At 44.6% G+C, this 26774-nt stretch overlaps 1 protein-coding gene across 1 annotated transcript; it reads right to left on the bottom strand.

The window, feature by feature from the left end:
- Positions 1-51: 51 nt before the first annotated feature.
- LOC139373041 (rho GTPase-activating protein 20-like) lies at positions 52-16905 on the bottom strand. Its single transcript, XM_071113055.1, has 15 exons — positions 16483-16905; positions 10523-10608; positions 9135-9305; positions 8864-9013; positions 8083-8124; positions 7643-7811; positions 7455-7521; positions 7117-7305; positions 6717-6898; positions 6413-6577; positions 5295-5419; positions 4221-4410; positions 3279-3381; positions 2113-3143; positions 52-2013 (listed from the first exon to the last, which is right to left on the bottom strand). The coding sequence occupies exons 1-15, from the start codon at positions 16576-16578 to the stop codon at positions 1183-1185; spliced, it is 3597 nt and encodes a 1198-aa protein (XP_070969156.1). The 5' UTR covers positions 16579-16905; the 3' UTR covers positions 52-1182.
- Between the last annotated feature and the right edge of the window lie 9869 nt (positions 16906-26774).

Below are 26774 nucleotides of genomic sequence, written 5' to 3'. Positions count from 1 at the left end.
CCAGCGTGTACAATCTCAATACAGCGTGTACAATCTCAATACAGCACAGCGTGTACAATCTCAATACAGCGTGTACACTTTAAACATTATAAAGCATCCTATGGGCACAAATACAAAAAGATAACAAAGCACAATTTATGGTGTAGAAAGCTATGTGAAAATGCACATAACACAATTGGCAGCAATTAGTATGAAATTAATACCTTCAAATGTAGAAAATAAGCTAACAATCATACTGCATATACTGTAAATTTACCGTACAGATTATATAATTCATGTATACTTGTCAGACAAACGGATCTATACAAACATAGGGCTCTATTCAGTCCACATCGTGGAAGTTCAGCTTTTGAGCGTGATTGAAATTTAAAGGCAACGTTCCCGCTTTAGCGGCGACTGCATTCACGGTAAACGCTGGATACTGTATGTCAGCTCAATCGGAAATTACCTTCACATTTCTATCGCAGAATCAGTAACGCTTCAGCGATACAGAGTGAATAGAGAACAACATCTCTCAGACACCCTGCCACATATACAGCACAGATTGAAATACAGAGTTTGAGAAATCTTTTGAGGAAACACTACAGCTGTAAACTTAAAGCACTTTGCTTTGTCGTTATCAACATTGCTTCATTGGCAGTCAAGATCGTCTTTTATTTACAAAATACTGTCAATGCAAAATCACAGCCTCGCATACACTGTCTAAATATGACACGGTTTAGTAAGGAATTTTTGTTTAAAAGTAAACGTTTTAGTAATCTTATACTGATCATAGGCAGTTCACTGCAAGGGTCCCTGTGAATAATCTCACATGTAATCCAACCAAATAGCCTGATCCCTAAAGTACATTTGTTCACTTCTGCTATCTAAAACGCACACATTACATAATCTGAAACTACTCTTCCCTCACTACTCCTAATACGGACATGATACATTCACTTCAGTGAGCTCTTTTAGTAGAATCTATAATAATATAGAAGAGTCTTATTACCAATTGATTCAGAAAAGAAAAGTGCATTGTAAGTATAGGAATGTTTGTCCACAATAAGCAGAAGGTTGTTATATCTGTGATTCTCATAAGCGCTATGTTTTGGTTCTGTTATGGTCCTAAATGACTCTACCTGTACATTCACAGCTGTATGTAGAAGCATTTAGTGTGACCGTTCACAACCAGTGATGGTCTCACACGTAGGACTCTTCAGCAAAGAGCAGTTGGTCAAAGTCCGGCTCCAGCATGGGATCACTACACCTCCTGAGCTGCTCCCTCTGCCCCTGAATCAGGGCTAGCGCCACCTGCTGACCACTTTGGGGATTGCTGTGCGTGTGAGGCGTGAAATAGTCCCTCACAGCCTTGGTGGCAGAGGGAGACAGGCAAAACTTCGGAGCCCCGCTTTGGTCCGTGCAGGACACCTTCAACCCCAGGTCTTGGGACCCGTCCACTGACTTTGACCTCTGACCCAGTTTGGCCTCTCTGTGAAGCCTCTCCGGGTGTGAGGCCTTATCCAGAACCAAGGCTTCGCCTAGATGTGCTGCCCCAGGCTCGGAGCTCCGGCGCTGGGAACACCTGCCCCCGGAGAGACCCTCCATGCCTGGGGCTAGGGAGTGGGACTTCTGCCTGGCTAGGGACAAGCTGGGTCCACCCTGCCCAAAGAACACATGTTGGGGAGGGGTAAGGCTGCCCTGATTTGTGACGTCATATCCTGTGTTGCTCGCTGCGCAGGCCTGGCTGTGTATCTCTCTCAGCTCTTTGACAGTGAGGGGTCTGTCTGTGGGTTGGTAGCAGGGAGAGCGGCAGGAGTGGAAATGCTCCTGGGACCTCTGGCGCAATGGTGGGCTCACCGAGCCTTGACTGGATCGTCGGTCCTTGGTCACCCTGCCGCGATTCTGCAACCCTCCTGCCTTTGGGGGGCAGCTGGCCAGGCTGGACTTGGGTGGGTTCTCAGACGACTGTTTCAGCCCTCCTTTATCCTGACATGACTTGCTAGTGGGGAGAGTCTTGTTAGTGGAATCCACCTACAGAGAGAGAAAGAGAGAAATGATGAGTGTGTGAGAGAGAGACATTCCATGAATGAACAGTACTAATAAACAACAACCACATGTAATGGAACTCACCACACCCCCCTCATCCTCCTGCTGCGACAGCGACAGTCTGCGGCCTCTCTTCAACCAGGTGTTGGGATGGAGCCCCCTGCAGCCCTTCAGCGTACCCCAGGAAGGGATCTCCTTCGGCGGGGAGATATTGGGACTGAGCCCCTGGCCTGGAGCCGGGGTGGAGATGGGTAGATCATGTTTTGAAGTAGGGGAAGATATGGGGGTTAGAGGGACAGGAGGACCAGGAGGGGCAGGAGGGACAGGAGGACCATGAGGGACAGGAGAACCAGGGGAGGGAGTCAATCTTGCGGCACTGGGTCCCACCCTGGGTTGCCAGAATGGAGCAGACTGGATGCTGGAGTGTGAGAGGAGGCTGTCCAGGGAGTCCACTGAGGAGCGTGTGGGGGTGGGGGAGGTGGGCGGCGAAGAGAGACTGGAGTAGCTCGCGTCCCGGCGTCGCGTCTGTGTACCTTGTGACCCCGAACCCTCACACACACCCTTACTGCCATTCCACTCCCCTGTGTGTGTGGGTCCGTGTGTCTGTGTCTGTCCATCCTTCCGTAAGCTGTGAAACATCTCCCCACCTCCAGCCAGGTCATCGATGCTACCCAGCCTGTCTGCGTTCCCTGCCAGTCGCGCCACGAAGCTGGCCACAGAGTACCCTATGGCCGGCTCTGAGCACCTCCTCCCCCCCCTCCGAGGAGCTGGGGGGCTGGGACAGGAGGAGAGGGGCACAGCTGGGCTGAGTTTCCTGGTCCTGCTTCGGGCTGGGGTTGAGGGCTGGAGGAGGTTGCCAGATCCAGGTTGTGTGATCGTATCACGGTGGTGGTGGTTGCCAGATTGGGGGTCTGTGGTGTCGGGGTCTGTGTCCAGGTCGGGCTGCTCCTGGTCGCAGTCACTCAGGGTGAGGACCGAGTCCAGGCTGCCCTGCAGGGGCTTGGCTCTCCAGCGCCGCCGTGAGGTGTGGAGGCATGGAGACTCACTGCTGTCATCATTCAGCATGTTCTCCAGGCTGTCATAAGATGAGTCGGTCAGGTGGAAGGAAGACACGTCTGTGGAGAGAATGAGAAAGAGAGAGATGGAAAGAGAGAAAGAGGAGAAAATTAGATGGTGTGTGCTTTTGAGCAGGGGAATCTTTGCATAAACAGAGATGTTAGTGTGTGTGTGTGTGTGTGTGTGTGAGATACCCGATTCGGCACGTTTCCGGGGTAGACCTCCAAACACAGAGGTGACATCCTCTCCCAGGACCTCCTGGCAGTGTTCTATCATATACCTCACCAGGTCACACACCTGGGGACAGGACAGGGGACAGGTCTTTAACCTGGAGGAACTACTACAGATACTGAGCTCTATGTATCTTTTTATTAGGCCTTGAGTTAAACAAACAACTAGCATTTAAGACACCGTGTTTTTCTCATGAGAAATCAGTCTCCAAGATAGAGAAGTCTATTCTTAGGACAAAGGGCTTCACAGCTTTCTAACTGCATGAAACAGGAACGCAGGAGTGACGTGAGTGATGGGAATTCACCAGATAACCTTCTCAGAGAAAGAACAATCTATTCCGAGTGGGTTGGACATTCCGTTGATATGGTGATGAACTGACACAAATGCAGCACCAAAATGGCTCTGATGGTTACATTGATGTCGCTCTGTCTGTATTTTCAGTCTCAGCACGCGAGATAAGCTTCTAGGGGCTATTGAACTGGCTATGGAACACATGAACTTACTTGTAACCTAAGACTTTGTTGCATAATACATTTTTGCTATGTTAGCAGAGCCGTCAGACAAATCTGTTAGCCATAGAATTAACTGCTACACTATTAGAGAAAAAAAACAACACCCATTGTGAGGGAAGGGGTAGAGTGTGTGTGTGTGCATCGCAAGACGAGTGTGAGAACAGTGCTGACCCTGCAGGCTGAAGGAAATGCGTTGCATATTTCCTAGCGAGCCCATTATGTTTCCAGCTACCTTCTCAATACTGTTGAGTTCCCAGCTACATGTTAACTGTTACTCTACTGTGGTTCTCCAGTGTTTGAGTGACCATTCACTAGGTTACAGGATAAAGGCTTAAGTGGAGCCTAGCCTAGATAAAAGGTCAAGGGAAAGTGCTTATATGCATTTCCCCTCACCTTCTTGGCGCCCTCCCCCTCCACCTCGGGGCTGCTGGGGCCCGGAGCCCAGAGCATGCTGGGAGCAATGCACACAGACAGGTTGAAGGCGTTCATCTGGTTGTCATGGGCGTTTTCCTGGATACCGTGCAGCACGGCGACAACGTGGCGTAGCAACAGGGCGTTCTCTTTGGGCAGTAGACCAATCAGCCTGCAGAGAAGGAGGGTCACAGATGGGTCAAAGGATATTATTGGTTATCAAAATGTGTATTATTTACAGTATGAATAGGGTCTTGGGTTTTCCCTGACAGGAAAAACTCCAGACGCTGGTTTGTTTATTTGGATCCCTATTAGCTTTTGTAGAAGCAGCAGCAACTCTTCCTGGGACTACAAAAAACACAACACATGACTAGTAACAAAACACTGATAGACAAGGACAGTCACACATTTAAAATACAACAAAATACAAATAATACAACTTGATTTGATTTGTGTAGGTACAAGCTGCCCCTAATGACTGATACGTGGTCAGATGTTTCTCATTAGCCTGATGGTTTTGATTAGGATTCAAGTAACGTGGTAATCTGATCCTAGATCTGTCTTAAAGAGCTACCTCTACCTCTATCTGAACATGGACTCTGCTTTCCAGCACAGAAATGAATGATAACATAACAGTTCACACACTCTTTCTTTCTCTCTCTCTCTCTCTCTCACTCACGCGGCTCCCTTGTGACTGGGTGGAACGAATCGATAACAAATAGTTGAATGCCCAGGAGGAATATTCAGTTTGCCCAATATTTTCCTACTTTAAAGCGGCCTACAGTCGTGCTGAGGCTGTCCAGTCCTTCTCTTCAGTTCCCTAACCCTGTGCTCTGCCTGTTTAGAGGAGCTAGCTGAAAAGCTTTGTGAACCATTGAGATAAAAAACTCTCCATGATTAGAACACTGAGCTGAGGGAAGCAGTGGATCCTGGCACTCTTAAAACCCTATAGAGGAGTTTCCCTTTCATAACTAAATCACCTGGTTCATTACTCAGCCTATTACTGGGCGAGTAGGCTACTGCTGATACAGGTGATGATGGAAAGTGTCCGTCTACCTCGTTATATCCTGTGCCTGCTCCTCCTCCTCTGCCTCCTCCGATTCTGCTTCCTCCATCACATCCATCCACTGTTCATAGAGGTCGGAACACAGCAGACTGCCCGGAATGTTCCGCAGGAAGTCCTGAATGTCGAGACAGATACCAGAGTCACTAGACTGACAATTTATAGTGGAAAAAATATACAACAGTAAAATGTCATTGAAGTTCATTTTGAGGTGAAGTTTTAGGTGGACACCTTCATTTGTCGTCATAGACTTTCAGATGTAACTGTTAACGTCTTCAGACTCACTCAGTGGATCTCCACCAGATTATGAGCTACAGATTAAATTGGACAACCTTATCTCTATTTAGCTATCGTTTTTGGCACAGCCTGTGCTGCATTGCTACGGGCTCGTATGTGTCACCCATAGAGATATGAGTCGATAATTGGATTGACGACAACAACACACCACAAGGGCACAGGTGTAATGTAACACTTGGCAAGCAAGGACAATGTCCTTCCCTGACATTAGTCATTCACAAGGCTCAAAGGTCGACTTTAGGCCTGAAAAAAAACGGTCCGCCTCTTTCTCAAAATTCAAAAACGAAAATGGAGTGTGCCTTTGGTGGTCCATCGACGTGTCATTCTGGTCATGCTCGCCGCGACTGACGTAGCTAGTTCGTTAGCTAAATGTAGCCGCTGTAGCTAGCCAGTAACTCCGCCTGTATGTGTTGATCTCATTTCACAGTGCGGAAGCTCTAGAGATCGGTAAGAAATTACACTTCTGCAGCCATTTTAAAGCATTAAATGACCTAGTATGATGGTGCATTGATCAGTTATATAGTTTAAGGCAGTAATTTGAGCGTTTTCTTTGCCCAACCTCAACACTACAGCATCGATGTGACAGCCGCATGTTTCTTTACAGCTTCATCTGCCAAGGTCCTACAAGGTGACCAGAGTTACTAAGCACAAAGGTTCAACCTGTTTTTCCTCAGGTCATGAAAGTACATTTGGTTCCACTTCACTTGAACCCTCCGTCTGCCATAAGGCCTACATAACACATCACAACATTGGTATAACTGATGTAATTCTGCCACAGACTTCAGAGTTGTCTAGCGTGTTTTAGAGAGTGGACCTTAAACACAGCAGCGATGATGAAGACGTGCTCCCGTGACAGCGGGACATCCTGAGCCCCAGAGTCCAGTCTGTCCCTGAGTTCACGACACGCCCTCGCCCCCGCTGACCGTCGGAATATCCCCCGCGTGAACGGACCCTCGTTGTACAGAAACACCAGCATGTCCTAGAGAGAGAGACAGACAGAGAGAGAGAGAGAGGGAGACAGAGGTTGCAGATGTGAGTGATACCATTTTCAACAGACTTCCTCAAATCACTGTGATGATGTCATTCGGAAGTCACTGCGACATCATCGCCTCACTCACCATGACGGGCTTGGGCAGGGAGTTGTCCCAACAGATGGTGCTCAGCGATTGGCCAAACAGGTAGCCGGGGGCAGGAGAGGAGAGGTTTGTAGAGGAACTGTGGAGGTTAGGATTGGAGCCTTTCCAGAATGCCCAGTTGATGAGAGAACGCCTTCGCTTGAAGGGCTTCTGAGCTGGGTCTACTGGAGAGAGATGTCAGGTCAGACAGGACGTGGTCACAACAGAGATCAAATCATTTGCAGTGCGACACAGGAGAGAAAGGGAAGCAATAGAGTAACAAGAGAAAGCGTGACAGCAAAAACGAGCCAATCCTGGACCATCAGTAACAGACCAGTAATAGACCATTAATAAACCTTTTATAGACTAGTATTAGTACATTAAGCGCCTCCTCAGTCCTCACCAATCACAGGCGTTGTTGTTGTGGAGCTGCATCGGGTCTTTAGGATGAACTGGCACTGTTTGTCCACCTGTACCTGGTCGCGGTGCATCGCCCTCTGTCTGTCTGGAGGTGGAACTGTGTCCCTGCGGCCCGGCTGGGCCGGGGGCTCCCGCATATGACTCATCTGGATACTGAAAGGGAACTCATGACCTGGGAGAGGGTTAGGGCGTAAAGGTCAGAGGTCAGGGGTTCCAGTAGGATTTAGTTCCAGGCTAGCACTAACACACCTGACTCAACACCTAATTCAACTAACACACCAGGGAATCAACCAGTAGACAAGACCTTAGTTAGAATCTCACCAATGAGAGGGTAAGGGGCGTTGTCCCTCTTGGAGCTTACCCACAGCTGGTAGTCCTTCACACAGCTCTATGGAACACAGACAAAGATATTCTAAGATCCAAGATAAACAAAAACACTCGAAAAACTACATTAGTCAAGATAACAACACCAGACACAAAAAAACAGTATTGCTCAATTCTATACACACCGTGACACCAAACTGTTGAAGAGCGAGTCGGACAACCTCATTGGTTGAATCAGAGTTACTGACACCCAAGGTCTTACTGACGACCTGAGCACAACTCCCGATGCCTTTCCCAAACACCTTCAGTGGAATGGTTTTAGGATCATCCTTTTCCTTCTCCTCTTTTATTCGACTGGAAAAACAGGAAAGTTAGGATCCAGCCCACAGCGAGAACACATACTGGACACACATCAACATACGTTTACAGTAGAAGAAACCATGAAGGCTTATCTGTTGCTCACCTTTTGAGTAGGGAGAGCCATCTCTCCTTCTGGACCTCAGAGCTGGTAAAAATAAACCATGAAGGCTTATCTGTTGCTCACCTTTTGAGTAGGGAGAGCCATCTCTCCTTCTGGACCTCAGAGCTGGTCAAAATAAACCATGAAGGCTTATCTGTTGCTCACCTTTTGAGTAGGGAGAGCCATCTCTCCTTCTGGACCTCAGAGCTGGTAAAAATAAACCATGAAGGCTTATCTGTTGCTCACCTTTTGAGTAGGGAGAGCCATCTCTCCTTCTGGACCTCAGAGCAGGTAAAAATAAACCATGAAGGCTTATCTGTTGCTCACCTTTTGAGCATGGAGAGCCATCTCTCCTTCTGGACCTCAGAGCTGGTAAAAATAAACCATGAAGGCTTATCTGTTGCTCACCTTTTGAGCATGGAGAGCCATCTCTCCTTCTGGACCTCAGAGCAGGTAAAAATAAACCATGAAGGCTTATCTGTTGCTCACCTTTTGAGCATGGAGAGCCATCTCTCCTTCTGGACCTCAGAGCTGGTAAAAATAAATCATAAATGTCAAAACAACAACACAAGCAACCTAAACATGTCAAATAAGAACCTAAACACATTCTACAGCAACTTATAGAACCACCTGTAAAAATGTACCAGGTTGAAATATATACAACCTATAATGGTCATGTTTATCGGAGGAGTCTGATGGGAGGAGCTACAGGAGGACAGACTCATTGTAATGGCTGGAATGGAATAAATGGAACAGTATCAAACACATCAAACATATGGAAACCACATGCTTGACTCAGTTCCATTAATTCCATTCCAGCCATTACAATGAGCCCATCCTCCAATAGCTCCTCCCACCAGCCTCCCCTGCTGTGTATATATAAGCAATGCTTCACTGCTCAGAAATACGCAGTGCAGGGTGCAGACCCAGAATGTCTGTTGTGTACCTGAAGGTGACCACACAGTTGCAGGTGGGCCAGCCCATGACGAAGCTCCTCTCTGGGTTGGTGCTGCCCTCACATACGTCCTCCATACACTGGGCTGTCCACATCTCACCCACACACACCTGGGCCTTCAGCTTGAAGTGTGTGGGAGACCTGAGGATGACAAACAACAGATGTCAGAGACACACTCACACACACTCATTTTCATGTTCATTCACTGCAGTCATCCTCCCCCCTCTATCTCCCACCTTCCTCATCCCTCTCTCGCTCTTACTTGGACTTGGCAATGATGAGGATGTCGGTGAAGAGGAAGAGGTCTCTGTCCTGCGTCTGCAGCCCTGTCTTCAGCGTGACGTGGCCGTGCAGGAGGAACGCCCTATCAGGACACAGGAACGACTGGACCAATGGGCACGTCTCTGGACACACAGGAACCAGGAAGCTCTCTCTGGGGAGAAAATATCAGGAATACATCCAATCTAGACACTTTTCCAGAATAAATAAATATATTCTTTCCTAACCAAATTATACAACCGAAACAAAAGGTTAAAAACATTATGGGGTATGTGGTTGAAGTGTGGAATTAAATGGAATGTGACCCTGCTGTGAAAGGGGTCAGTTAGGTTAGTAGTCACCAGGGCGGGTGAACACACCTCCAGTATCTCTTTAATATGGTTATTCACTGCCCTGGACAGAGGGTCAAAGCCAGGGATATTAATAGATCCCAGATCCTGATTGGGATGGATTAGCTATCTGAGAGGATTAGTGATGCCTGAGAGGAGAACCACTCTAGGACTAGGAGCTTGGTGTTTATGTGTGTGTGTGTGTGTGTGTGTGTAACAACAACTGGAGATCAATGTGAACCATTCATTTCACAACTGCCTTGACATATAGCATGTGAACACACACAAACAGATGGAAAAAAACTCTGTTCCTCGCTTAGTAATGAAGTTGTTCCACTCCTTCCTGTTAAGCGTCTGTAGTGTGGTGCAGATTATGAGATCACCCCTCCGAGTATTTGGAAGACGTAGGCGCAACTCTCACTCAATTAAAAACTTGGTCCAGCTCCTTCCACTCCTCTCAATCACAGCTCAGAGTCCCAGGGGTCGTCTAAGCAGTAATGACCCTGTCACACATCCAGGCTGTGAGGGGGATGTCTGGTCTGTCTCCCTGTTTGGGTCAGTCCCTTCAGACAGCTAACTCAGACTGATAACACACTCTTAGAAAAAAAGGCTGCTATCTAGAACCTAAAAGGCTGTCCCCGTAGGAGAACCCTTTGAAGAACCCTTTTGTGTTCCATGTAGAACCCTTTCCACAGAGGGTTCTCCTATGGGGAGAGCCATAGAACACGGTTTTTAATATTTTTTTTATAAAGAGTGCACTGCTGTCTCCTGTTTGACCAGGGTACGCACCTACACACACACTTACAAAAACACACATGCACACACATAGACACTCACTCGCACGCACAAACTCACAGACTGTCTCCTCAGGTTCAGCCAGTGACCCTTGACCTCTCTGATCTATGATCATCACAATCCATGGCCACTTCTCTAGGCAAGAGAGAACCATAGAAATAGAATGGAAACTGTTGACTTAGAGCTCTACCTTGAGAGCTGAATCTACACCTAGTTTATGTGAAATGTCCCTGGTCCCCCAACATACCTGGAGAAAGTTCTGGATCTGGTCAGGGCTTTGTTGATGACCAAAGAGGGAGCGGACTGTCGACGATGGCTCAGAGACTTCATCCTCTGTGGAGGAGAGAGAGAGGGGTATGATAGGGGTGGAGATGGAGGGAAACAGAGAGAGAGAGAGGGTATGACAGGGGTGGAGATGGAGGGAAACAGAGAGAGAGAGAGAGAGGGTATGACAGGGGTGGAGATGGAGGGAAACAGAGAGAGAGAGAGAGGGGTATGACAGGGGTGGAGATGGAGGGAAACAGAGAGAGAGAGAGAGGGGTATGACAGGGGTGGAGATGGAGGGAAACAGAGAGAGAGAGAGAGAGGGGTATGACAGGGGTGGAGATGGAGGGAAACAGAGAGAGAGAGAGAGAGGGGTATGACAGGGGTGGAGATGGAGGGAAACAGAGAGAGAGAGAGAGAGGGGTATGACAGGGGTGGAGATGGAGGGAAACAGAGAGAGAGAGAGAGAGGGGTATGACAGGGGTGGAGATGGAGGGAAACAGAGAGAGAGAGAGAGAGGGGTATGACAGGGGTGGAGATGGAGGGAAACAGAGAGAGAGAGAGAGGGGTATGACAGGGGTGGAGATGGAGGGAAACAGAGAGAGAGAGAGGGGTATGACAGGGGTGGAGATGGAGGGAAACAGAGAGAGAGAGAGAGGGGTATGACAGGGGTGGAGATGGAGGGAAACAGAGAGAGAGAGAGAGGGGTATGACAGGGGTGGAGATGGAGGGAAACAGAGAGAGAGAGAGAGGGGTATGACAGGGGTGGAGATGGAGGGAAACAGAGAGAGAGAGAGAGGGGTATGACAGGGGTGGAGATGGAGGGAAACAGAGAGAGAGAGAGAGGGGTATGACAGGGGTGGAGATGGAGGGAAACAGAGAGAGAGAGAGAGGGGTATGACAGGGGTGGAGATGGAGGGAAACAGAGAGAGAGAGAGAGGGGTATGACAGGGGTGGAGATGGAGGGAAACAGAGAGAGAGAGAGGGGTATGACAGGGGTGGAGATGGAGGGAAACAGAGAGAGAGAGGGGTATGACAGGGGTGGAGATGGAGGGAAACAGAGAGAGAGGGGTATGACAGGGGTGGAGATGGAGGGAAACAGAGAGAGAGAGAGAGAGGGGTATGATAGGGGTGGAGATGGAGGGAAACAGAGAGAGAGAGGGGTACGATATGGGTGGAGATGGAGGGTAAAACACAGAGAAAGTGAGAGAGACAGTGAGGGGTATGATAGGGGTGGAGATGGAGGGAAACAGAGAGAGCGAGGGGTACGATATGGGTGGAGATGGAGGGAAACAGAGAGAGAGAGAGGGGTACGATATGGGTGGAGATGGAGGGAAACAGAGAGAGCGAGGGGTACGATATGGGTGGAGATGGAGGGAAACAGAGAGAGAGAGAGAGAGAGAGAGAGAGAGAGAGCTGTAACAGACACGCCAGACACAGCAGAGACTCTGATCCAACAGCCCAAATATGTCTTCAACTCTGACTTATGTTCTCTAATGGGTTTTACCTTATTTACAGTACACAGCAGCAGCTGGCTGGCTGGACAGACACATACAGCATATAAACAACGGTTCAAAAGCGTACTGTGGTGCAGCCTAAACATTGCACAAGTCTGAGGTAAAGAGATAACATTTACACTAGTTGTATGCGATAACTCGCCATCGACTTTGGTGTCAGCAGTCACCGCTAGAATGGCCTCCAAGCAGACAGTTTGAGGGAAGTGAAATTAACAATGGAGGTTTCAATTAAATAACAGGGCTGAGGTGTCCCCTCTGACAGGAGAGGACTGGGGTTCTTTCTCAGTGAGGGATGTCTCCTGTAATGTACTGTAGGTATAGACTGTAGGGAGCTCTGGAGAGACTTTCCTTTTGAGGGACAACACACGTCATTCATTAATTGGGAGTCCAAATTGGATTGGAGGGTGGATGATCTTATTTTAAGGTAGAAAATATAAAGTGAATACGTAAATCAGATGTTATTCCTCTCTGAAATCTACAGGTAACCCTGTGTACAACTTTGGGGTCAGTCATACCTCATCTGAGGTCACCAATGTACAGCTGATTAATTGCATTAAAACATGTTACCAGCAGGGTTGGGTAGGTTTACTTTCTAAATGTAATCTGTTACAGTTACTAGTTAGTTACCTGTCCAAAATTGTAATCAGTAACCTAACTTTTGGATTACCCAAACTCAGTGACGCAATCTGATTACGTTCAGTTACTTTTAGATTACTTTCCCCTTAAGAGGCATTAGAAGACAAAAATGTATGTTACCAATTGAACGACATCTATTGCAGGATAAATCAATGTTAAAGTTTACATAGCTGGCCATATATGGATGTTACATTTTACTTTATGGGTTGGTTATGTCGGCTTCTTCTAACCATTCACTTTCTACTACATATAATAATAATAATAATAATAATAATAATAATAAAAAGATTACATTATATATATATATTAATGTACAAATAAGTCAAAAATAGATGTAGCAACTACAGATTGCCCCTTTAAGTCTATCAAAAGTGTGCAACTTTGAGCATGTGTCCAGTAGGCCTATGGATTTTTTTTTTTATCAGCATGAATTTGACTGAGCAATAAAAGCCCCACTTTTATTCCATAGGCTGGGATCCGCACTATGCAGCTGTTGCAAGAGCACATTTTTCACTGGCTGTCCACTGGTTTCAAAAACAATGACTGATGATTGATAGGCAGCTTAAATGTATTGAATTCAACCACTATCGGGTTCAAATACACATTTAGAGTTGTGAAAAGCCATCCACAACAACCACGATCCATAAGGCGCAGATATCTAAAATTAGAGAGCAGCAGTGTGATTCACATCATTGAGCTAGGTAGATATCAATAATAAGTGATATCTGTAAGCGCCTCCAAGCGTTTATTCACGTTGGATAATATTTGGATGCCGACAGCAGTCGCACTATTGGATGACATAGATTGGACTGTAGCCTACAAAAACCTATTCCTGCTCTTTTCATGCGATCCATCAAACACATTTGATGTCATCATAGTGGTCTCTGACTTGTGGTCAGTCTCACTCAGGTGGAACAAACTTCAAATTTGCGCCTTTTTTCAATACCGATTTGAGTGTCATTGAGAAAACAGAGAAGAGTCCAAGATTTGTTTTGTAAAAATACTGAATTTAAAAGTAATCATCTACTTTTTCAAAAGTATCTGTAATCGGATTACAATATTTTTTGCTGTTAACGGATTACAGTCACCGTTTTGTTGTAATCCCTTACATGTAACGGATTACATGTAATCTGTTACTCCCCAACCCTGGTTACCAGAGTAGTTGGTTATTAAGTTAATACATGGCACATGGGCAACAATGTAAAGCATTGCCTGTTCTATCTCAAAGTAAACAGCTAAATAACATGTTATTCTGAACTGTACAGATAATGATTTGTGTCATGACTTTAGGCATAATCAAGTTCCCTCAACGGACCAATTATTTATGTTAAGCCCATCAGGGTTATCTAGCCTGCTGGTCAGCAGCCAAATCTGCTAACCTAAACAGTTAGGACCTATCCTGTGATGACATCAGCTGTCACTACTGGTTATAAGGAAGGCATCTATACTACATTAGTAATGACAGTTATTATGACACAGTAATATACAGTGCATTGGAAAGTAATCAGAACCCTTGACTTTTTCCACATTATGTTACGTTACAGCCTTATTCTAAATTGATGAAATTATTTTTCCCCTCCTCATCTAAACACAATACCCCATAATGACAAAGAGAAAACAGGTTTTAGAATTTTTTGCAAAAACAGAAACACCTTTACATAAGTATTCAGACCCTTTGATAGGAGACTCGAAATTGAGCTCAGATGCATCCTGTTTCCATTGATCATCCTTAAGATGTTTCTACAACTTGATTAGAGTCCAACTGTGGTAAATTCAATTGATTGGACATGATTTGGAAAGGCACACACCTGTTAATATAAGGTCCCACAAACCAAGCCATGAGGTCGAAGGAATTGTCCGTAGAGCTCCGAGACAGGATTGTGTCGAGGCTCAGATCTGGGGAAGGGTACCAAAACATTTCTGCAGCTTTGAAGGTCCCCAAGAACACAGTGGCCTCCATCATTCTTAAATAGAAGAAGTTGGGAACCATCAAGACTCTTTCTAGAGCTGGCCGCCCCGCCAAACTGAGCAATCGGGGGAGAAGGGCCGTGGTCAGGGAGGTGACCAAAAACCTGATGGTCACTCTGACAGAGCTCCTCTGTGGAGATGGGAGAACCTTCCAGAAGGACAACTATCTCTGCAGCACTCCGCCAATCAGGCCTTTATGGTAGAGTAGCCAGACGGATGCCACTCCTCAGCAAAAGGCACATGACAGCCCACTTGGAGTTTGCCAAAAGGCACCTAAAGACTCTCAGACCATGAGAAACAAGATTATTTGGTCTGATGAAACCAATATTGAACTCTTTGGCCTGAATGCCAAGTGTCTGGAGGAAACCTGGCGCCATCCCTACCGTAAGGGTGGCAGAATCATGCTGTGGGGATGTGTTTCAGTGGCAGGGACTGGGAGACTAGTCAGGATTGAGGGGAAGATGAACAGAGCAAATACAGACTAGATCCATGGTGAAAACCTGCTCCAAAGTGCTCAGGACCTCAGACTGGGGCGAAGGTTCACATTCTAACAGGACAATGACCCTAAGCACACAGCCAAGACAATGCAAGAGTGGCTTCGGGACAAGTCTCTGAATGTCCTTGAGTGGCCAGCCAGAGCCCGGACTTGAACCCAATCTAGCATCTCTGGAGAGACCTGAAAATATCTGTGCAGCAATGCTCCCCATCCAACCTGACAGAGCTTGACAGGATCTCCAGAGAAGAATGGGAGAAAGTCCCCAAATACAGGTGTGCCAAGCTTGTAGCGTCACACCCAAGAAGACTGGAGGATGTAATCACTGCCAAAGGGGCTTCATCAAGCTACTGAGTCAAGGGTCTGAATACTTAAGTAAAGGTCATATCTCCTCCGCTTTATATTTTTTATACATTTGCAACATTTCTAAAAACCTGTTTTTGGTTTGTCATTATGGGGTATTGTGTGTAGATTGATGAGTGGAAAAAAACAATTGAATCCATTTTAGAATAAGGCTGTAACGTAACAAAACGTGGAAAAAGTCAATGGGTCTGAATACTTTCTTGTGACTGGACAGATAAATGAAATAGTTTTAATAACTATAAATTACTGAAGCAGTCACTGTATTAAATGGCAGGCTTGCTTATAGCTGCTATTTCCACACAAAGCAGAGCAGTGGGTAAAGCCTACTGCAAAAGGCTGCCAGTCCTCACGCAGCCAGACACTATAGTGGTGCCAGAGACTGGAATACCCGGCTACAGAACACCACAGCTTTTACACAAACACCACAGCTACTGATTCAGAAGACTGCGGAGGGGGAATCTATACATTCCAACTGTTGATCATTGTCCTATAATAACCTACAGTTGGCTATATGATAAAAGCCTACGGTTTCAAACGAAGATGTCATATTTGATATACTGCATAAGATCTATGGTTTCAGAGCATTGAAACGCTTTTGAAATGTCACCAATTCACATATACGCATGGATATGCAACAAGTAGTGCTGTTTTCAGAAAATAACTGAGTTGCATGGGCCTAATTCCTGGATCTGTCTATGGATATTCAGATTAGTATCTACAACCGGGGGTTCGGTTTAACGGCGATTTACTCCCTCCTCCTGGGAACACCGAGTCCGAACATAGCACCGGCAATCCCCGTGTGAGTCAGCGCGCTACGGGGCACAGAGCGCGCAACAACACAATTGCAATAAGCTACTTTACAAAAAAAAGTATTTCCACTGTTTTGAAACGCATAACAAATCACACACACATTAATCGGGAATGAGTGCGTAAAAACACATGATTTGGCATATCACGTTAATTTACCCTCTTGTGTTCATGTTGCTTGCTGGTCTTGGACTCGCCGGTGAGTGACGTCCTGCGGCTCAGCTCGTTCTGTTGCTGTGGTGACATGGTTTCCATCCAGGTAGAGTTCCGCGGGAAAAGGGGAGCTGCAACCGCGCTCTACTGTCCCAAAGCTATCCAAAGACGAAGTAAAGAAAGAAACTCCATAAAAGTCCTTATTCGTTAGAAGCATTCCACCCATGCGTCGCTGTGCATGTGCGAAAGAAAGGTAAATTCTCCTGTCGACACCTTGCAGTCCAACCAAAGTCGTATAAACTACGCACAGGATCTGTATACGGTATTATGCCCGTCGTGGTTGAAAATGAGAGTTCAGTTGTCTGGTGTTGAAAACGAACTGTCTAAGCCATGCACATCTTCACAATTTATAGGTCCTCTAAGCACGCACCTCACTCAGGCTCTCCACACACTGAAACAAATTGGCTGTGTCAATTCTTTACACACGAGCTCGTGAGCCCTGTGGAATCGGCGCCTCGGTGGCCCCTGGGTCCTACTGCAGACCGTGTCTGGTAGATAAGAGTTAGTTCTTTTTAATAAAAATATCTCAGGGAAAATGGACCAGGTAACATTTCAATGAAAGTGGGACTATGTTACAAGCTTGATAAAAAAAATCGTATGTGCTTGTTGTATTCCTCCAAGACTTGAGGTGAGCTTTGAAGTTTAGACTTGTTAGACTTGTGAAAAACACTATTCTTATTATCATGATCAGCAGGAATTAGACATGATAGACATTCATTAACAGGTGGTCAGTGTAATAGACAAGAGGGCGCTCTGCCCACTGTCATAATAAGAGTAGGAGATAAGAAATGGGACCCAAAACTTTGTAGAACTTGGAAGTCGGTTTCAAAAAAAGAAAGAATGTAATAAAATCCATTTTACTGCAGCATCAGACAGAAGTGGAGCACAAACTGGGCTAAAGTGAGAAGAACCAGGACAGTGTGTGCTCCCCAAACCAATCACAATCATAGCCCCATTTAAAGTGGTTCAGAAAATCAGATGATTAGATGAATGAGGGTGATAATGAAATGCCTTGGGCTGTTGGGCAGACAGAACATAGAGAAAGTACAACATACCCTCATTATTGTCTCTCTGAAACTTCCACTTTCTCCTTTAATCTTGAAGGCCGGTTTCCTGGAACCTAATTAGTCCTCAATTAAAAATATGTTTGAAATTTAAAAGAGAAAAAGTAACATCCCTCCTAACTTCTCTTGACATCCCCTCTTTTTCAGGCACACAGACACATTATGTTATTTCATTAGATAGAGGATTTGAGTGGCTTTTCGCCTGTGCTCTGTAGGGTTCCATTAGAAAGGAACGTCTGGTCTCCCTGCACAGCCAAAACATGTGGCGAAGAGCCCTCAGAGCCGCCAACTACAATCACTAACACTACATTCCTATCTTTCTCTCTCACTCTGCCTATCCCTCTCTCCCTCAACTCCCCACACTCTTTCTGTCCATGCCTCTCTCCCTCAACTCCCCACACTCTTTCTGTCCATGCCTCTCTCCCTCAACTCCCCACACTCTTTCTGTCCATGCCTCTCTCCCTCAACTCCCCACACTCTTTCTGTCCATGCCTCTCGCCCTCAACTCCCCACACTCTTTCTGTCCATGCCTCTTTCCCTCAACTCCCCACACTCTTTCTGTCCATGCCTCTTTCCCTCAACTCCTCACACTCTTTCTGTCCATGCCTCTCTCCCTCAACTCCCCACACTCTTTCTGTCCATGCCTCTCTCCCTCAACTCCCCACACTCTTTCTGTCCATGCCTCTCTCCCTCAACTCCCCACACTCTTTCTGTCCATGCCTCTCTCCCTCAACTCCCCACACTCTTTCTGCCCATCCCTCTCTCCCTCAACTCCCCACACTCTTTCTGTCCATGCCTCTCTCCCTCAACTCCCCACACTCTTTCTGTCCATCCCTCTCTCCCTCAACTCCCCACACTCTTTCTGTCCATCCCTCTCTCCCTCAACTCCCCACACTCTTTCTGTCCATGCCTCTCTCCCTCAACTCCCCACACTCTTTCTGTCCATGCCTCTTTCCCTTCTGCAAACAGCCCTATACTTCCCCGTTCGTCCCTCCACCTCTTTCTGTGTTTGTCTTCCTTCATCTCCTCCTCCCTCTCTCCATGTTCATCCCAGCACAGCATTTCTCCCTCCAGTGGTTGGCCCGACCCTCGTCCCATCGATTTAATCAGCTTCCCGAATGAGCCAATGTTCCAGACAGAAAAAGGCAGAGAGGCGTGTGTCTGTTCGCTATGCAAGGTCCTGAGGACATCACCTCTCCTCTTCACCTGCAGCAACTAGCAACACAGGGTCATGTAGACCATGGCTGAAAACTGAGAACTACAATTGACTGAATATTACAAATGGAAAAAGTTGGTGCCATCCAATTACATTAAGTACTATATTCTCATTGTCATATTCGCTCTTCCAAACCAATGTAACAGACATGGTTAGAATACATCTACAGTTACTCCTTTCACTGGATGTTCCTTCCTGCCCTCCGTAGCCTGTATGAGCTGCAGACGTCAGAGGCAGGAGATGTTTATTGCCAATAAATGAGAGACTGATGTGTGAGATAAATATTTATGAAGTGTGTAGATTCCCTCCCTTCAATCCAACAGTAGACAAACTCTCTCTCTCTCTCTCTCTCTCACACACACACACACATCTGTTTCTGGAAAGATTCCTCTGCTGTGTCAGCGCTGTAAAGGCAATACATCATCTGTACAGATAATATACAGAGTGAAGTTTTTGGACTTGGGGACTGGGCCAGAGATGTGAGCTGAATGACTTCGGTTTGAGCTCTGTTCTGGTTCTGGTTTAGAGTGGGTTCATAGAGATGTGATCAGATACGATCACATACAGTCTGCCCTTTGGTATCCACTCTGTTTGTCCCGTGGCAGCGATCGCCATCCTGATAGCCATAATCTAATGGCTCACGTCTCTCTTTATAGCTGCCCAAGATCGGCTTGAAAAAGCTGTGGATACCCTCCATCATAGTCAGAGTACCCTGAATCGACCAATTGACCATTGTTCTACTGACAGTATGCCTCAATTGCCATTGATGCTGAAAGACTGTCAGATAAAACTGGGACATTGAATTGTCATCAAGATCGTGTTTCAATGCATCCACAAAGGTTCATTCTCATCAGTACTAAGACTTTTTACGGCAACTTTTGATTATGTTTGTTGTATGCAACAATTGTAGTACTTTTTTCTGTAGTGTTTCAGATAGGTCTACATGTTATTCCTTTGTAATGTGTATCACGTCTGCTAGCTATATTTGTATTTACCCTCCCAGTGATCATATCTAGGGTCTATTGTTTTCTGCTAGCAGGCCTATGTCATCTATTACGGTCTCTGGCCCCTTTGAAAACTAGATGATAGACCTCAGGGAATTTTTCTCCTACATATTTCCACTCTGAAAACTAGTAATAAAAGAGTCCTATACCCTCCAGCTCCTCTCTCTGTTTTCTTGACCCATTTCTCTCTGAAATTAATCTGACATTTCCACCATTGGCACACGAACAATGCCGGCTTACATGAATCTAATTTAAAACAATGTTTCTGGCCACAACTTTCAGAGGCCTTCCTTTCAGTTGGACTTCATTTCGGTTGGCCTTCCTTTCAGACGCCTTCATTTAGTTTGTACTGGTGGGAGCCTGAGGAGCGATTATCACAGCCTATGATAACAAACAAAAACCCAGATCTGCCATGGAAACACAGGAAACAGAGGAAACTACCAGTTCTGACAAAAGTCACCCAGACAAATGTTAAGCGGCAAGTACTAGTTCAAATTCAGTTCTTATTGATTGATAAATAACTGGAGATTACTAGGAGGCATTGACCAAATAGGGCCAAATCAAACCACCCCACAGCTGGTCGAGGATTAGTTTAGAAGTGGGACTACCCGTTTGTTATCTTCAGAAATATTTTCATTATATTTCATGATTCGTTAACTTTGTGGTTGATTCTTTATTGTTTTTGTAAGACGGGCGCCAGCGACACTGTCCCCCTAATCCTTCAGGCAAATATTTGGGTAAAAGTAAACATGCTAGACGTAAATGATCGATTTTTGTGGATCTAGTAATATCTATCCGAATAAATCTCTACAACATTCTTTTGCCAAGTGTTATTAGAGATGATGAGACAGTCGTCTTGGTGTCAGGTCAGCAGCAGTTCAAGTTTGCCATTATAGTGGAATTTCTGACAGTCACTACCACAGGAGGAATAACCACAACCCCAAAATGTGTTGAGAGCCATGCAAGTAGAGAGCAGTATGCACAGTGCAAAAAGTATCATTATAGCTATCCTGCTATGATCTACCTGATTTTTTACTCCAGTTACTTTAGTTAACGGAGAACCCTTCTCTCACAAAACAACGACCTGCAGAATAATTGCAAAGGAGTGGAAAAAGGAGGAGTCAAAGGAGTGGAAAAGGGGAGGGGTCAGACTTATGACTACTGAGATGTACCCAAACACTCAGTTAAAGCTGGGCCTGATTCTCACAACACTGTACCTCAAGCTCGGGGATGGGGGAAGGAGACACAATTGTGGAGGGCGCGGTCAGGTCAGTTGGAATGTTGAGGATTCTCCATGACGCTGGTGTTCCTTAGGAATGTGGCCTGTCAAATATCACACTGACCTACATTTAAACATTCACAGGAAGCCACTGTCAGTATAAGGTAATGGTTCCCAAAGTCCTTTACAGCCTGACCTTTACCCAACAAAGGTCTTTGTGACCCAATAATTAAACAAAGGCACAGATTTACTTTCAACCATGTCCCACGAGACACCAGTCATGAGGTACAATTGACACAGGGCCTGTATGGACAAAGCGTCTGAGAGTTTAGGAATGCTGTTCCAGGATAGGGTTGGGGGTAAGAGGCAAGAAATAGAGCTGATAGAGGATGTATTAAACCTTCCTGATATGAACCATCACAGAAATCATGTTCAACAGAGAAAAATAGGGTTTCACTATGACATCCATTGAAAAAAACTACTTTATTAAAACAAAGTTTATTTGCTGTATTGAGTCAATACAGATGTGATGAGCTACTTCAATATTCTAACATGCAGCCATCAGTACAGATAGAAGATAGTGGCCCAAATATTCTGTATGTCATTGTTAAACAATTGAATAGGAACTCCTGTTGTTTAGAAATCCAAGTGTGTGCTCTGTGCTAGATACAGTGGTGAGGACTTCCTGAAGCCAGCAGTGTCCTGGAGGGTAGGTCCCTGAAAGTGAGAGCTAGATTCACCTTAAAAAGCTGACACTGAGTGATGCTTCCCCCTCCACACACACACAACTCAATTAGCTTTTTTGTCTAGTGCCAGAAAATAGAACATTAATTTAAAGTTGGATGTAACAAGAAATCCACAATGATAAAGTATAATTTGTTGTTTTCACTTCAGATCCACTTGCTGCACTCATTGCAGGGATATTATGTATCCCTTTTGCTTGAGTGCTCATATGCAACTTCAAGCTTCCTTTATAACTAAAGCATTTGTCACATTCTTTGCACGGATGAAGTTTCTCCCCTGTGTGAACGCTCTGATGACGTCTTAAATGGCTTAATTCCATGTAACTTTTCCTGCAATCAGGACAGCTGTATGGTCTCTGTCCTCTATGAACTCTCATATGCAATGTCAATTCTATCTTCTGGTTGAAAGCTTTGCCACTGTCTTCATACTGAAAAGATCTCTCCCCTGTGTGTATCCTTGTATGTCTGTCCAAGTCACCTTTCTGGATGAAGCTTTTGCCACATTGTTTGCACAGATAAGATTTCTCTCCTGTGTGTATCCTTGAATGGATGGTCAAGTGTCCCTTACGTGTGAAGCTGTTGCCACATTGTTTACACTGATATAGTTTCTCCACTGCAGCAGAGCAGTCTGGATGAACTGAGTGGGGCTGATCACTGGTTGGTTGTGGTACTCTGTAGTCCTCTCCATCAGGTTCTGTTTTGATCTCTTCAGTTATGATGATAGGTAGAGCGCTCCTCTCTCCATCATCCACAGTTTGGTTTTGGTAAAGATGTGAAGGCTGAGGTGGGTCCTCCTGACTGAGTATGAGCTCCTATTGTTCCTCTTTAATCTGTGTGGGTTCTGGGTCCTCCTGCCCCAGACTGGGGCTCCACTCCTGCTCACAGTTCTGCTGCTCAAGGGGAACGGCTGGAGTGAGTAGCTGGAGGGAAACATATATATTCAATCAATATTTTGAATGACTAAAAATAGTGATTTTGTTTGAAGGCCTCTTTGTGCTTAAAAACAAGATGATTTGTTGAATGGTCTTCTACACTAGCTACAGCAAGAGAGCAATGTTGGCCAACTAAAGTTATGTTCAGGGTGCGCTATCCCAATATTAGACTTGTCATTCATTATTTAATGAATTAGTGACGAGGTCTTTGGGCATTTCATAGTGACATTCGAGACAACTCATGGTCCAATGAACACTAGCAGCATGTGTCCCAAGTCCAAAGCTACATTGCCTTCAGAAAGTATTCACGCTCCTTGACAGATTTTGTTGTGTTACAGCCTGAATTTAAAATAAATTAAATTGAGATTGTGTCATTGGTCTACACAATGCCCATAATGTCAAAGTGGAATTATGTTTTGAGAAAAATGTACAACCTAAATAAAAATTAAAAGCTGAAATGTCTTGAGTCAATTAGTATTCAACCTCTTTGTTACGGCAAGGCTAAATAAGTTCAAGAGTGAAATTTGCTAAACTGTTATATGGAATTGTTTTAAGATGGTCACACTATATGGATAATTTAGCGATTTGCGTTTTACATTTTAGAACCCCTTTAGGTATCAAAAAAAATATACAATTATTTGATAAAATATTGATTTTGGCCTTTACTACTAAAGCCCATTGAAACGTATTGAATAACAGAATTTGCAGAAACAGAATCGCCGTTTGCGTCGCTGACCAATGAACAAATAACTATTAAATCCAGTTTTTATATGCTACTTCTCTCCCCAAATCAAAATCTAATATGGACGCCAATGTTTTTCGCTTTGTCATTATGGGGTATTGTGTGTAGATCGATGAGGACTTTAAAAAAAATCAATTTTAGAATAAGGCAAAAACATAACAACATGTGGAAAACGTCAAGGGGTCTGAATACTTTCAGAATGCACTGTAAATGTTTTTAGCTAATCGGGACTAGAGTGTAGATAGCTTCAGACGAGGGACAAATGGCTCTAATCAGGACTAGGATGAAGATAGCTTCAGACTCGGGACACGTGAGTCTACTACAGGTACAGTCATTGGACCATGAGTTCTCTAATGCAGTCGTTATGGAATACCCTCCAGACCTCAACCAGCATATCCAACCCACTTGTTTACAGCTGCAGTAGGGTTGGAAAGGCTTCCTACGGAGCCGGCGCGAGACATGTCTCGAAAAATGTACTCCGAATTGTCATCCCTCCACCCGGTCTTCATCTATGCAGGAAAACTGTCAGACCCTAGTGCAGCTGTAAGCAAACAGGTTGCTTCTGCTGGCAATTTAAACCTCGTTTTATTAGTTAATTAAATAATTGATCAAAGGTATAATATTGGGCTGAGAGTGCGCATATCACAACGTGCCACCTGAATTATCTAGTCTAATGACGTTAAATATACAAATCTCGTATCACAACTGTAGCTCGCTATACACACCAACTCTGTGTAACTTTATCTCTGGTTTGATAACCATGGCCAACAGTCTCCGTAGACCCTCGTTCTCCTCTGCAGAACAGGAGATTAGTTCCTGAAACTCTGCAATGGTCTTCTCTACGGCCCCGAATATCTCCACAGCAGCCGCGGATAAACGCTCGGTGACGACCACATTTAACAACTGTAGTTTTGACATATTGGCGAACAAAGACATTTTGAAATTTCTCTGTCTGATTTGGCCTAGCAGATCTAATCTAGAACATATGTAAACAACGATGGACGGTGTGCTATTTACACAACGCAATCGGTGAAAAACAGACTGCACTACAATAGCGCCACCTGCTGTCTTGGAGCATTTAATGGAAAACCAGTTACTAGATCCTACCCCCAACACCAAATTGAGCTAAAATATCTTCTTCTTCGTCTCAATCAGACTACTCTGAATTGCTAGTTAGATTTCTAACTGTTGTATATTCTGTAACAACGAGACGTTTTTTTTCATGCCTTTGCATTGTCTCTTAGTGCCTTCTATTTAAACCATCATGTCCCAGGAGACATCAGTTGGGAGGAGGTCAAAGTTGACCCTAACCAGTAACACAGGGTTAGGGCCAGGGGTTGTATTCACAAAGGCCCCAATTCTGGGGGTCAGATATCCAGGGCTTGAAAACAAAAGTGTCAATGTATACCAATGACAAAAATGACCTCTTAAATCCGCAAATCTGGATCCCTACACAGTATCATTGAAGATATGGATCCCTTTTCTATCCTATTTGGACTTAAACCCAATTATGATAAGTGTACCTTATGTTAAAAGACACAGTTTTACATGACCTTGTAGTTTACCTATAAAATGGCCTGATGGTGAAGTAGACATACTTGATATTCATATCCTTAAAGATATCAATTCATTTACCACAATAAAGTTGAATTGAAAGTTAGCAAAAATAGACAAGATTCTGCAACCAAGGAGAGGTATACCTGTATATTTATGGACAAATCACATTGATTAACTCGAGTCCAATCTCCATTTTACGGTCTAATTTATGGCGCAGCCTACTCCAGATTACATGTTGTTTTAAAACCATATGAGCCCAAAATATTGCTAATTAAAGGTGCCTATTCATATAATGAATATGAGTTTGTGCGACTGAAATAATGAAACATGGCCGCTGGAAGATTCTGCATTTCTCCCCGCTCTGCTGACCAATAATTTGCTCCTCTCCGCTCATACAGGAGTAATAAAGGCCTAGTGCACTAATTTGGTGAAACAAAACAAATGCTGTATACATTTTTTATATTAATAATTTTTTTAATTCGATTGTCAGAGGGTGCTGCAGCACCTACAGCACCGCTACTTCCCGCGGCTATGCCTTTAAATATTAAAGCATTAAACCTCTCACTAAAAGCTTCACTCATATGTAAGTTATACTTAAACCCAAACTGGTTCTACAGTAGATTATTAAGAAAAGCTCAACCTTTGTTCAAAATGACCTTTTTGCGTTTATACAGATTACAACTTCTCATTTTCGATGAATTGAAAAGGAAACTTTGTTCAAAGTATCCCCCTTTCAGTTAAATGCAACTAAATGTAATCTACATAATCCCCAAAAGTAATTATTTATCATGAGAGGGCCACAGACTATAAATAGTCATCCTGCATACTCCAAGAAAGGTTCAATCTCCCCATTCTGGTAAAAATAGTTAGATATTTCTGAGGTGTAGTCACTTTTAAGGACACAAGCTCAAGTAAAGAGTACAAATAAGATACAAATATGACATATTTGATATGATGCATTTCCTATTCAACAAAACGTTATGAACAAGGCTCGAGATGACTTACAGTGTGCTTTCTAAATATAGTATAATCAAACTATAATATTTCACCTTCGTTCCAACTGTAAAATACATATCTGTGTGTCTAGTGTTAGAGAAAGTGTGTATATTTTCTAAAGGTTTCTCTTGATCAAAACATTTGCCCTCATCGCTGTGAACGGCACACAGAGCTATAGCTTGGCTTCCTGAACTAGTTAGGAGCTTGCCTATCATTTCCTATGAATCTTGTCAGTCTATGACAAACAAACATTTCTATGTTTAAAATATATGAATAATTTTAGATCAATGGCTATAAATTGATCTCTGAATGTGCTACAGTGATACAGTGATACAGTGATGAGCCACCCCTGTAATGATTGCACGCATGTGCTTTGTCAGTGGATGTGGTGTAGGGTTCAGCCAGGAGTTGATGGACAGTCAGCTGTGAAAATGGTATGGTAGGAGGGACAGTCCAGCTTCAAGGAGTTTCCAGGCTCAGACAATATAACTCCACCATTCCTATTCATACTGTGTCCGTGGGAACCAGGGCTATCGCTCAATGCAAGCCATTTCGATCTACAGTGTCCACAGATGGATTTGTAAGTGAAAATTTTGGTCGGAACCAGTACCAGAACCACGCAGGTCCCCTAAACAGGGGTCTTTACATCCCTTGAGGTTTTAAACAAGTTATACACAGCTGGTTACAATTTCAGTTTTATCCTCCAGAAAAGATAGAACAAATATTACAACAAATATTATGGTTAAACTCAAATATACTGATTAA

Source organism: Oncorhynchus clarkii, chromosome 18, assembly GCF_045791955.1.
Source record: "Oncorhynchus clarkii lewisi isolate Uvic-CL-2024 chromosome 18, UVic_Ocla_1.0, whole genome shotgun sequence".
Lineage (NCBI taxonomy): Eukaryota > Metazoa > Chordata > Actinopteri > Salmoniformes > Salmonidae > Oncorhynchus > Oncorhynchus clarkii.
This window is presented reverse-complemented; position numbering and strand designations above follow the sequence as displayed.

Coding starts and splice junctions, on each gene's coding strand:
- LOC139373041 (XM_071113055.1), bottom strand. CDS start 16,578: ATGGAAACCATGTCACCACAGCAACAGAACGAGCTGAGCCGCAGGACG. Junction 9,306..10,522: donor AGATCCAGAACTTTCTCCAG/GTATGTTGGGGG, acceptor TTTTCTCCCCAG/AGAGAGCTTCCTGGTTCCTG. Junction 7,522..7,642: donor TTCAACAGTTTGGTGTCACG/GTGTGTATAGAA, acceptor TGTGTTCCATAG/AGCTGTGTGAAGGACTACCA.